This window comes from Sander lucioperca, chromosome 19 (assembly GCF_008315115.2).
Source record: "Sander lucioperca isolate FBNREF2018 chromosome 19, SLUC_FBN_1.2, whole genome shotgun sequence".
NCBI lineage: Eukaryota > Metazoa > Chordata > Actinopteri > Perciformes > Percidae > Sander > Sander lucioperca.
Window position 1 is genome coordinate 12,618,075 of NC_050191.1, and position 12,708 is coordinate 12,630,782.

The 12,708-nt window shown below is 41.2% G+C and overlaps 1 protein-coding gene across 2 annotated transcripts; it reads right to left on the bottom strand.

Moving 5' to 3' along the window:
* Positions 1–528: 528 nt before the first annotated feature.
* Positions 529–10,615, bottom strand: LOC116066498 (single-minded homolog 1-like). 2 transcript variants are annotated; one of them, XM_035995529.1, is made up of 12 exons: positions 10,478–10,615; positions 9,173–9,602; positions 7,448–7,530; positions 7,235–7,324; positions 6,969–7,077; positions 6,459–6,544; positions 5,888–6,087; positions 5,536–5,642; positions 5,202–5,349; positions 2,324–2,480; positions 1,849–2,236; positions 529–1,373 (listed from the first exon to the last, which is right to left on the bottom strand). In XM_035995529.1, exons 2-12 carry the CDS (start codon positions 9,345–9,347, stop codon positions 631–633), a joined length of 2,286 nt encoding a protein of 761 aa, XP_035851422.1. In that variant the 5' UTR covers positions 9,348–9,602; positions 10,478–10,615; the 3' UTR covers positions 529–630. The 2 variants fall into 2 exon arrangements, with proteins under 2 accessions (XP_035851422.1, XP_031178469.2); XM_031322609.2 differs by having other exon boundaries at positions 631–1,373; positions 1,849–2,233.
* Between the last annotated feature and the right edge of the window lie 2,093 nt (positions 10,616–12,708).

Here is a 12,708-nt window from a genome sequence, read left to right on the forward strand (position 1 = left end):
TAAAGACTCTACTTGGACAGAAAAAATGGCACATAGAGAAAACAGCCCACCGACAAATAAATAACAGGAAACATTGACATCTTACAATAGTGAAACTCTCGCCTTTCCCATGTTGCACTTCTTGTGTCAAACATTATTCTCTGCGCAATGGAGTTTTCAGGTGAAGGGGCAATGGAACAACACATTTTCGTACTGCCTTTGGAAATAGTGTCCGGGACAGATTAACTCACATGGCCAATGGTGCGTAAGGCACACTGGCTTGATGTTTAACCAGACTCAAAACTTAGGTCGCCTTTGCAGGGCAGGGAATTTACTTCACCATTAAAATAACACTATATTCCTAACTAATGGAGCAAACCTCCGCTCTGGGAAGTGGCAGACCAAACGTCAGTTCTTGGACAGTAGTTCAAATCATCCTCCGATGATATAGAAAAGATAATGGTATGATACAAAGGCTGACAAACACAAATTGTGCATGAGCCACCAAGGGCGCATCAACCCAGTGCAGGTACCTTTTTTTTTTATTCATTTTTTCTATTGTCTGGCCGTTTGTATCAAGCACCTGGTCGGTGTTTGCAGGTGCGTAAAGCACCACCACCTTAGAACAGGACCTATCTGCACCAGATATCGTCAGCTCCCGTTGGTTATGATAACTGAGGTGGCCTTGTGTCCCTGCATCTGCTCGGCCTGCATCCTCATATGGGACGCCACATCATACTGGACTCCTCCACAGGCCAGGCCCGAGTAACTCCGCAGGTTCTCCGGGTCATACAGGTGCTCCAGGGAGTATCCAGTCAAAGCATAGGCTGCTTGCCTGTCCAGTGATTGCCTCTCCTGGGCCTGATAGAGCAGCGGGCTCCCCTGGGGCTGTGGAGGGTGGGGGGACAGATCTGTCTGCATGTAGTCTTTGGTGAGGGAGAGCCCAGACCTGGGGATCCCATCAGAGCTGGGGCTGCTGAGACGAGACAGAGAGGCTGGACTGGTTGTGTTTTCGTCATTGTCGTGTGGACCGAGCACTTTGACGCTGTCCCGATGATGGAGACGTTCAGAGGGGAGGTCGATGCTGGGGGCTCCCGGGCCACGGCACACCACGCTGGGCATGGTGAGCTGGGAGTGGTGCGATAGCGAGGAGGTGAAGCACGGGCTGTGGGCTTTGGCGAGGCCTGAGACATCCAGCGGCGCCTTGTGTTGCTGCAGGCGGCTCTCTTCCTCTTTGATCATCTGCTGCGTGGCTCGGATCAGGGTCTCCATCTTGCTGGGCTCTCGAGGGGTTGCCCGGAAGTGGTCACCATGATAACGCTCACCTGAATCACTGGTGGACCCGCCTCCATCAGGTGAACTCACTACACTGTCTTCATCCCAGTGGCCCCGTCCTGTGAGGAGAGTTCAATGACCACATTTCAAACCAGTGAAATCAATGACTGCAGTATGTTAATAAGTAATTTGATCCTTTTTGTCTGCCTTTTCTAAGTGTGAGAAAACTACTCACAACATGATCTGTATCCTATACTTCTCATATTTTGTGTCAGTTGCAAAAACCACACATTGCCTGTGTAATGTGTGACGTTCTGCTTCAAATGACTATAGAACCATGGTCTGTTAGACTGAATGTCTTGGCAGAAGCACAGTGGGGGTTGTTTCCCTGTGTGAGGATGTGAAATGTGAAATAACTTGGCTTTCAATTGCAGGCAATTTTTGAACAGATGGTAGCAATCGGCACACTGGCAAGAAACGGCGTAAACAACTTAGCATGTCCCATAATAACATTTGGAAAACAGCTACCATAAGAAGTTAGGCCAGTGCTATTTTCAGAGACAGATGGTTGTGGTCTCAACCCTAACACCTCACCGTGAATGGCTCCATGGTAGGATGTGATTTCGTAGCCCTCGCTGTTGTCGGTGGAAGATTTTGGCAGCGAGAGCACAGAGCGCGTGGCGTCCCACCACACTTCTCTTCCTGACTGGGGGGTTCCGAGGAAGTAGCGGCCGCTCTGGCATCGCACGCGGTCACAGGTGGTGGTGTGAGGATGTGTTTGGGCATGGGGGAGATCGTCCTCTGATAGACCCAGGCCGTAGCACAGGGAGCCTGAATCTGGATACAGTCGGTAAGCACAAGATGCCTCCGCAGCCTCGCCGGGATCCAGCAGCTGAGGAGATGCAGAGTCTGTCAGCGGGCTGCCTCCCCACTGGCTGTCTTGGTCTGACTCTGAACGCTCTGGATTGAAAGCTGAAAACTGCTGACAGAAACAAGAAAATCACAGTTTTGAGAGTTTGTGAACCTTGAGTCTCCTTTCTGGATTTAGCTGTATCAGGCTGTTTATAACCTGTGGGTAGGGTGACACTCTGGCTTTGGCCTTCGCCTGGGTCAGACGTGACTTGGTGCTCTTCCTGTCTTCGCTGTGACTGTCAGCGTAGGGGAAGGCTGGCTTGGTGGGGCTCATTTGGTCCAAAGACAGCTGCATTCCCTTGTACTCAGTATCCCTTTTGACACAACCAAAATATATGTTAGAGATAAAATAAAAGTTTGAACCCATATTTATCCAGGTTGTGACTTTTTTTGCCATTCTAGCGACTCCAGGAATGGCAATGTTGGTCAGTCCAACACTTTGGTCGAGACTGAAATATCTCTACAGCTATTGGATGGATTGCCTGGAATATGGTACAAACAGTAATGTCCCCCTCAAGATAAATTCTATTAACTTTGGCAATACCCTGACTTTTCATTTAGGCCTAGCGCCCCCAGCAGGTCAAAATCTTAATTTGTCCAATACTTTGGTTTATAATCAACATACCTGCAAAATGAATGACATTCCCATCAGTCTCAGCTGTACTCTAAATACTGAAAAAAACAGAGGGGCTGGGATTGCCTCCACACCGCTCTAAGAGACCGTTCCCCAATTTGTGAAATGCCTACATTTTTTTCACAGCCACATGCACACATGGCTGGACCGGATATCAAAGGGACTTCATTCTCTGCTCAGGACACCATTGCTCCACTATAACTTTACATAGAAAATGTTTTGATGTTCTAAATGTTACATACTGCCCCTTTAAAATGTATGCATTGCTTCATTTTAGTGTTGATGGTTTAATGCCTTGCTCAAGGACACTTTTAATGTTTTGTTGAGAGGTGATTACTTGTTCACCTTCCCACCAGGTTTACCCAATCAATTCAGAGCTTCTCAAATCTTTAGGCCAGCGTTTCCCCCCAAACAATCTTCTTTATTTCTTATACAGTTTTGGTGGTAGTGTTGCACCAAGTGACATTATCAGTAATTAGCCTGCAGCAAACGTCGTGGCCAATATTGAACGTAGATAACTACACAGACTTATTTTACAAACACGTTTTGCACCATAAGTAATGTGAGGTCTATGAAAAGTGAAAACATTTAAGATAAGTTCAAAAGATTAAGTACTCCCACTTCTAAGAAAAAAATAGACACCATGAAGAAAGTTAATCATTGTTTTCCGCTGTACAAGCATTGCCAGAATCCTGCCAGAAATAAATCATGAGTAAATGTGCACACACAGACACATGCATGTGCACGTATTATCTCTGCACTGGCAGTCCTCTGCAAGCATCTGTTTTTTGTATAATGCAAGCTTATTTTTACCTGTATATGTGCATGCACCTTGTGCACCATCTTTGACATTTTAACCCACTGTCCTGTGGCTGAACTCAAGTGTCGCTGTCGAGGGAGTGAAAAGGCTCCTGTGTCAAGTGTTCAGCAAACATGAGCCTATTCTTAACTTATCACATCAACAGTATGTAATAGCAGCTGCCTGGCATTTTAAACCCTGTGGCCCATCCCTGACCCTGCACAGCCAGCCTCTTTAATATGACTCTAAATATGACCCATTCTTTATGTACAACACCTTCGGGGAAAGGCTGTGTTTGGATAGCCAGTACACAGTGTGAGTGTTATTTGCTCTTGCAGGTATAGTTGCGGTGGCTGGTTCTGCATCCTATCTGTGCCCTGGATGACTTATGTCTGAGCCAATAATGTTGGGCCTTTGTGCAAACTCAGCTGTGTTAGCCGAATTCCACCTCAGGGTCAATGTCAGAGCACCTCATGTCTGAAATTCGCCACCAGCCAACCTCCAAACATGATTTATAAATGGATTCTTGTTGGGTTAAAACGCTGCTGGGGCAAGGTGATTGAATTTCTTTTTTTTTTTTTTTATGGAGCTGCTTTTTTTGTACTCTTGTTTTATGTGAGCTCTTGGATACTTTTGTGTTAGAGCTAATTATGTGATTGGACATTCGCTGTCATTTAATGTAGTTACTTTTTGTTTTCTCCTTTGCTGCATTGGAGAAATCAATACGTGAAGTGCAGCCATATGCATGCAATGCACCTACAGTCATTCACACAAACACCCTGTTATACACGCACACACACACACACACACACACACACACACACACACACACACACACACACACACACACACACACACACACACACACACACAGAAAGCCACATGTGGATCAACCAAACTTAACAAGGAAAATCCAACATGTGCTACAGCTATGAGATATTGATTCCTAGTTCACGGTTTGATCGATTTTGCTTTCCTTAGACTGCAGATCGATGGTGACAGTAGAGCTTTTTTGATGGGTTTGAACCCTGATGTTTGTCTTGCTGTCTCAAAGGGCCTTAGTGTGTTGTGTGCTCTCATAACACACAACTGCCTGAGCCCTGCAGCCGCAGTATTTGGTGGATTTGTACTCAGAGGCTACAGAGGGATAAAGAGACAGATTTGTCCAAGAGACAAAGACCCATCATATCATAGAGTGAGTTTCAAGCATGGATCATAAGAGTGTATGATATGAATTTACTTGATCTAGTTAAATAATCGATGCTCCTCCCTCTGCAAACACCATTAAAATGCAGCTGCTTTTAGCCCAGCATAGCCCTTTAAACCTTGTGTTATCATGTTTATGGAGCTGTGATTTTAGGGATTTCACTCCAAAATTCGTTAATTGTAACAACTTAACATCTGAATGCATGATTCCTAATTACAAATGAAATAATCCAACCCAATGAAATGCTTGAGTGATACCTTTATCATGAATAAAGGCCTCAAGAAAGTATTAAGAATATCTTGTTTTTTATTCTTAAATCAATCTGTTGCTTAAAAGTAGTTCTCTTAAGAAAAGTTTCTCTCTGATTTTAGGATGGGAATATAAGTGAGACTTACGTGAGGACATAGTTGACGCTGACTATACAGTGAGGTCTTGAGGACCGGCTGTTGTGGACGATTGTGGCGTAACTCTGGACCCAGACCCAGCCACCGTGCTTGGCCAGGAAACGATAATACTTAGTAGTAACTTGGCCTTTTACAAGCACTGAAGGAGATAAAAGAATCAGGGAGAAGACAGAGATTAACATACTTAACCATGTGTGTGTGTGTGTGTGTGTGTGTGTGTGTGTGTGTGTGTGTGTATGTGTGTGTGTTGCCTGAGCAGTTACTGTGACAAAAGAAGGTCAGCCAGCCTGTTGTGAAAGCATAATAGTGCAGGTTTGTAACTCACAGAGGTGGTGTGCACAGCGGAGGTGGAAGATGTCACAGCTGTGGACATGATGGTACAGGGTTTTCTCTATCAGGTCCTGGGGCTCATAACCTGTCAGCTCTGCCACCCTGGAGAGGAATTAACCAGTTGTATTTAATATGCAGAGTGATCCAGGGATACTTCAGATTTGTCTTGTTTTGCTTGTGTTTTACAGGCAAGAATTGTAGTAGTTAATTGGGGAACTATTTGAACCCTCCTAATGAAAAATGTATGTGCTTTACAGTAAGCCCGCACAAAATCAAGAACACTGGATTAGAAAGAAAACGCCTCAAGAGAAATAATTAATATCATATACAGCAAACTGGTTGTGTACCTGGAGTCCAGGAAGATGAGCTTCATGTCCAAACTGGCTCTGAACATAAACATGTTGCTGTGCAGTTTGATCTCGGTCACAGCGCTGGGAGGCAGGGAGTGACCCACAGCCACCAAACCCACGTTCTGGTAGCAGCCCTCAAAAGGAGACATGTCTAAACTGTACTGACGGATCTTCAGGTAGCCACTGCAATGGATCACCTGTGGTGGAGCAAGATAGACAGTGAGAGAAGCTAAAATAAGAATTAAATGTAGATAAGAAAATCCTGAAATGTCCCTTTAAACAGAAGTGTATATAGCACGATTAATACTGCATAATGTATATACTACTGAACAGAAATAAATAATTATTATTGAAATACAATTTTATAGAAATGCAAAAGGATATTAAAATACCTATGTGCTGAAGTCCTTATGGCATTACAGGAATACTATATTACATTTTCTTAGATAAAAATAAAGAAAATATTGTTTTTCTTTCATTAGGCTAAATTATTGAATTACTCTATTGCAATTAATAGTTAATTAAATACCATAGACCAGTGACCATAGACAGAGACCTAATTGCTTACCTTGTATCCACCACTGGTGAGGCCTGCGTTTCTTTTTGCCAGCACACATTTCATCCGCAAAAAGAAAGAGCGCTCTGCTTCATATTCTGAAGGAAAAACATTTTTTAACATTTATAAGGGCAATTATAAAATAAGAGTCAACTCAGAACCTATCACAGAATGGGGGAAAGAGCTGACGCTACGTGTGCGTATTTAAAAACAGTTTCCGAGATCACTATGACGTTTTTGCATTTTAATAATAATATAGCCTAATAATAACAAAATAAATGCATTATTTCTGTAACATAAAAATTAAATAGGTGCATGGAAACATATAAAGCGATTTTACTGTTGCAAAATGCAGGAATACGAAGACACGCATTGGTGCAGACTATATTTGCATCTGTGTTATTGACACATCCGTTGCATTACAATCGATATCTGCTCATTCTAGACAGTGCAGTAATTTCCAATTTAATTGCAAATAGACGAGATATATTTGGGAAGCTTCAGAGAGGAAATGTATTTTACCTTGGACGAAATGTGAGTGATATGGCTGATGTGGCGTCAGCACAGCTGTCATCTCGTCGTGGTCGGCAGGATGTACGTATTCATAAATACTGTTCCCAGTCAACTCTACCTGTTGAGAATAACTCATGTAATTAACAGGTAAAGACTGTGATGGACTATGATGATTTAATTTGCAAAACACTGTCAGAAAATATGAGAAAGTACTAGAAATGCATAAAACATATCTTAAATAAATAAATTAAATAAATATGATTGTACAAACGGACCTGAGACAGTCCTAAATGGACCGACGCTGTTTCTGAAATGTACATTATTTTCCCATCTGGAGCCACAACAAAGATGAATCCGTCCAACGTCTGCAAAAAAACGACACGCCACAGTTAGCCTGATACCTCTGAAAATGATTTGACACGACCATATTCCTTTCTTGCAGATAATTAACAGTTAATTGTGCTGGTAATATACTACTACTAATATACCTGCAGCAAATGAGATCCCAGCTCTCGTCCAATATTGTCCAAAGATCTTGTTCGACTTGTATGACCCCAAGCCTCACCCAAACCTGGAGAGTGTGAAAAAATGCTGTTTGTCTGCTGTGTGACATTATGATGAAATGGAGAAGACGCAGAAGTGTTTATTATATATATATATATATATATATATATATATATATATATATAAATATAAATATATATATTTATCGATAATGAAGAAATACAACGCCATATTTTGTAATTGGTTATATAAATCTACATTATTATTATTATTATTATTATTATTATTAAATTTAGACCACTGAAAAAGGCCGGACACAAACACACACACACACACACACACACACACACACACACACACACACACACACACACACACACACACACACACACCCTCAAGCCAGAGGCGTGCCTGTTAAAAAGGTCTATTTAGTGTTAAAGCATTTACAGTGCCTGCCACATGTTGTACAGGCTGCAGACATGAACCTCGTTAATCTGTTGGTGTTTACAAGATGCGCAGGCGATGTGCCTCTTGTCACAACTGCAATGTAGACATTCAATTTGGAGGGATGACATCACTTATATAACAGGATGATATTTTAATTCATCATGATACTTATTGTAAAAATGCAGAATTTGAATGCCTCCTTACATGAATCCACCAATTTGTCCATATTTTAGATTTTCTTTTGGTCCAGTAAATCCCTCAGTTTAGGCCACTGTTTTCAGTGTAAGTGAAGCAAGTAGCTAGTGCTACTCATTGATATTCATTCAGTCTCATGAAGCTCTCATGGAGCTCGGGTATCATCAATAAATTAGGTGCTGCTGTAAATGGAAATAAAAAACGGTCTCCTCTGTCGGACATAGTAGTAGCCTAGTAGTTTAATATCAACCCCACCAGATGAGAGGATGTAGAAAAAGGACCTACAACAAGAAAAAATGTTTTTGGCCGGATGGGTACATAATATAAAAAAATACGACGAATAAAATGTTTTTTTTTTTCTATAGACTAGATTTAAAAAGTAATTTTAGTCTGCCTTACATACTTTTATGTTACATGTTATTACAGCAAAATATCAATATGTCTGTTACTATATAGCAGCAGAAAAGTGGGCTTCTGGTTAGATTTCATGGCAGATCATTAGTAGCATTTGTCTTATACAATAGAGGCTGTGTAAGATTCTGTGTGCCTCCTGCTTACATGACTTTAGGTAATTAGAAGCCTTGCAGGGCCTTTTTTAAAAAATAATTGGCAAGTCTTGTTCTCAGTCACGCAGTCAAAGAAGCCTGCAGAGACCCGTATAAAAGATGGTGGCAGATCGTCTCCTTTAGACACACTGAATTAAAAACGACCATAATCCATTTGGAAAGAATCCCTGCAGTTTAGGGGGAAATGACTGTAATGTTCCTATACTATTTCTTTATGGCTCAACCTTGGTCTGTGAGCGTGGGTATATTAACAGTATCCTACTTGAATTTCATTTTTTTTTCTATTGTAAATAGTAACTGATTCCTGATATTATTATTATTATTAATAATAGTATTTACACGTCTCAACTAAAACAAATTATCGTGGGATTACTAAATTATAACAGAATTATATTGATTACTGGAATATTGATTTAATATTAATATAATATAATATGATATATTAGCCTATATTCTGCCTTTTATCCATGATATCGTTTGTTTGTTGACTATTTCGCTCACCCTGAGGGAAAACAATTCTCATCTTCAGGTAACTCGTTGTCAGTCTTATTATGGAGGCTTTGTCCAGTTGAGAGGTGATGGCCGACGGTAAAGGCAACATTTTGGCCAGTTCATAAAATTCACTGTTCTCCTTTTCCCGTCTAGTCCTTGCGGCCGTTTTGGATTTCTCCTTCATTTCGGCTCCTTTTCACTGTATCCTTCCTTGTCTGAGAGGGTGGGCATTCAAATCAGCAGTTTCGCTGATTCCTCTCCACTTTGACTCCTTTTCATTGCAGATTTTTATCAACTAAACAAAATGTGGAGTTTTAATGTAAACAGTTGATTCCAAAAAGAAATGTGAATATCCCTGGTACTCCTGATGGCGGGCAGTGATACTTCAACTGGTTGTAGTTAAACCGTAAAGGTGCTGCCGCGGAATCTCATCCATGACCTGCAAAACACACACAGGAAGAAATATTAAAGCATCATTGCATGTTGATCTGCAGAGGCTCACGTTCACGCTAAAACCGGACATGATGTAACTGTCTCGTGTGTTGTTTTGATGTAAGCCTGATGCAGGCCTGCATATCATAACAACGTTTACACATCAAGCATATATCAAAACAAAAGTCTGATTTATTGAAGAAGACTATAACCTTGACATTCATCACGACGAAAGGCAGCAACAGTTACCACAATATGAATATAATAATATAATATATAATAACAATTACATCAGCAAAAAAAGAAAAAAAAGAACTAGTGCAATAAAAGACCACTAACAATTCCCTGAGTAATTTAATTTTATGAAGATATAAATATATGTAGCCTAACTATTAAACAAGGTTTTACTTTCATGAAACAAGCTCACCCATTGGTCAAAAAACAATTTCAAAATGTGGTGAGGGCCACACTGCAAACATGTCCATCTCAAGTCACTTTAGCCACCAAGCAGCCTTTAATAGACTTCTGCCAATGAGGTGAAATAATTCTGCATTTTCTGTTGCTTCAGGAATGATGAAACACAGCATCATGTTGTTGATCACTGCAGTAGTTTCGAGGAAATGTAATTTGCTCCAGCACAGTTCCTGAAACGTGTGCAGCTGCGTTGGAAAAAAAACAACAACTGGGACATAATCTCACCTCGCTGGCCAATTTTTTTTCTCACTCGTTTTAAGAAAATAACATTTAACATCCAGTATAAGATGACCGAATTGTTGAGACAGATTTATTTACATTATTCCTACCCGCGCTGAGATACACTGTATATTTCCCTACATCTGAATCGATACTGTGGCCTTACAGGCAGCCTGCTGGGAATTTCACCTGTCCTGATCCGGGTTCACCAGTCGTCCCAGTTAAGTTTGGTCTCTGCTCCTCCTGGATTTCCACCTGGAAAGTTGAACGGACCGTGCGCTGCATACACCTCTCCAAATTATAAGGACGCGCAACGAGTGGCATTCGTGCCCAACAAGCCTCTTCTCCTCAACTATCTCACTATCCCTCTCTGGAGCTGCTCGGGACCCGCCCACCGTGTGCCCACCTCGCTCTGATTGGATGGAAAAGCTGAAAGTCATTTCGTGATTGGAGTCTTACCGTGGGCGTCAACTTGGTAGGGCAAGGCTCGGCACTTGTCCGTGCCCGAAGTGAGTTTAGATGTGATCTTGTTGTGTTTTTGTCATTAGCGTTAGGAACACTGATCAAGCTGAAATAAATAGATAAATCAGCAAAAATAGCACAGCAAGGGAATGTTCTGGGCTCAATAAAAACAACAAAGACCTTTTGCTGGTGATTATTTTAAGGAAAATATCCAGACTAAAATATAAATCTTCTTTATTCCAGAGAAAAATAAACCATTTGTTACCACAATTAATTCAGATAATCATCAAACAATTTTTATCAGTTTCCTCACATTTCATATGAGTTTTTTTGACCGAAATGGAAAGTGTCATAGCCTAATGTGTAGCCTATGCAGGACGAAAGTATTTTTAATTTATTCGCTGCAATGCATTTCCTCAAATATGTGTTGAAATACGGAAAACGGGTGCAAGTTTGGTGACGTTTCTAGTAATAAAAACACAGCAGAGGAATAAATAACTAAACGGATGTTAGCCTACGGGAAGAAAAACATCTGTTGATGTTCTACTCGTGCTGCTGCTGTTAGTCATCTAATAAATAGGCCTTAAATTCCCCCCTCATAGCAATGCTTTTAATATACTGTATAGGGTCTGTTTATACTGAACTGTAGATCCGACCAAAGCATGGATCTGTTTTAGTGACTACACTAAATATTTCACTTGTTTTTTTGTGGATTGCCTTTCTCTGCATTTAGAACCTTTTCGGTTCAGAATTTCTCAGCATGTAATGGATTTGTTGTTGGTTATTCCTAAACATTGAGAATCTATTAAAGTAGAAGTAGGTCTACATGCTCTTAAGTGCGTTGCGTTTATGCTTAAACTTTAAATTTGAAATTGAAATGTTGAGGTTGCATGATTTTTTTTGCGTATGGAAACCACTGACTTGATGCATTTCTAATTTTCTCTCTTATCAAATGTACCCTTTATCAACTCACCCCGGTTTGTTCTGAGCTATTTCGGACCTGGGGTTTTCTTAAAAAAATAAATAGAATGCTAAACAGTTTTCTCCCGCCTGAGAGAGCAGTGCGCCCGTTTCTATGGCTCATGCAATAGTTTGGTGCCGTGAAAACACGTTTATCTGAGGATTAATTTCCATGGTTTGAATCAGATGAGAGCGCCGCTGCGCATGTAGTTTTTTAATTAGGTACCGGGTGCTCAGATGGAGGAGGAGGAGGGGGTGGTTAGAGCAGCGGGCGCGGTGACGGGGGCGCGGACGCATGGCGGTGAGCTCATTACGCACATAATTAGCCCTTAAATTGAAGCTGCATCCTGCCATAATTGGAGATTCTCCTGCTGCCTGGGAATAGATATCTCTCTCTGTCTCCTTGTGTGTGTGTGTGTGTGTGTGTGTGTGTGTGTGAGAGAGAGAGAGAGAGAGAGAGAGAGAGAGAGAGAGAGAGATGGAGCAATAACTACTAGACTCAAAATTAGCCCTACAAGGATATACCCTTCTACTATTTTCTCATTTCTGACAAATAAAAACAACAGATTGGCAATTAGGGGACAGCCCCAGATGCTGACTGGTTCTCAGGTTTTCCCTTTAAAGCAAACAAAATGTTACTTCATCCTTCACATCTGATGATTATAATCTGAAGTCTTTGAAGCTAACACATGCTCGGATCTACTTGACATATCTCTCTGTGACGAATCCCTCATCACTGGATCTCATTTCCTTCCTATGTTTTACACGACACACCCATAGGTCAAAGGTCACCACGGTTTGTTCACTTCGCAGATCCTTTTCCGTGCAAATTATTTGAATTCCATACTTCTTTAAAAACAACCAACTCTCCTGTCACATTCAGTCCTCTAAACCTCTTTTTATGTCTATTCACATGCACAACTAAATATTATTATTAATAACTGTAATCTTTAATCAAGTTTAAGTTTAAGCTTGCTATCATTTGTTCCCCCTCTGCA

What these genes read in the sequence shown, in the direction of transcription:
- LOC116066498 (XM_035995529.1), bottom strand. Translation starts at nt 9,347, where the DNA reads ATGAAGGAGAAATCCAAAACGGCCGCAAGGACTAGACGGGAAAAGGAG. An exon ending in GAGAATTGTTTTCCCTCAGG is followed by an intron (nt 7,531 to 9,172) that starts GTGAGCGAAATA and finishes CACACTCTCCAG; the next exon opens with GTTTGGGTGAGGCTTGGGGT. An exon ending in CCGCTGTGCACACCACCTCT is followed by an intron (nt 5,350 to 5,535) that starts GTGAGTTACAAA and finishes TATCTCCTTCAG; the next exon opens with TGCTTGTAAAAGGCCAAGTT.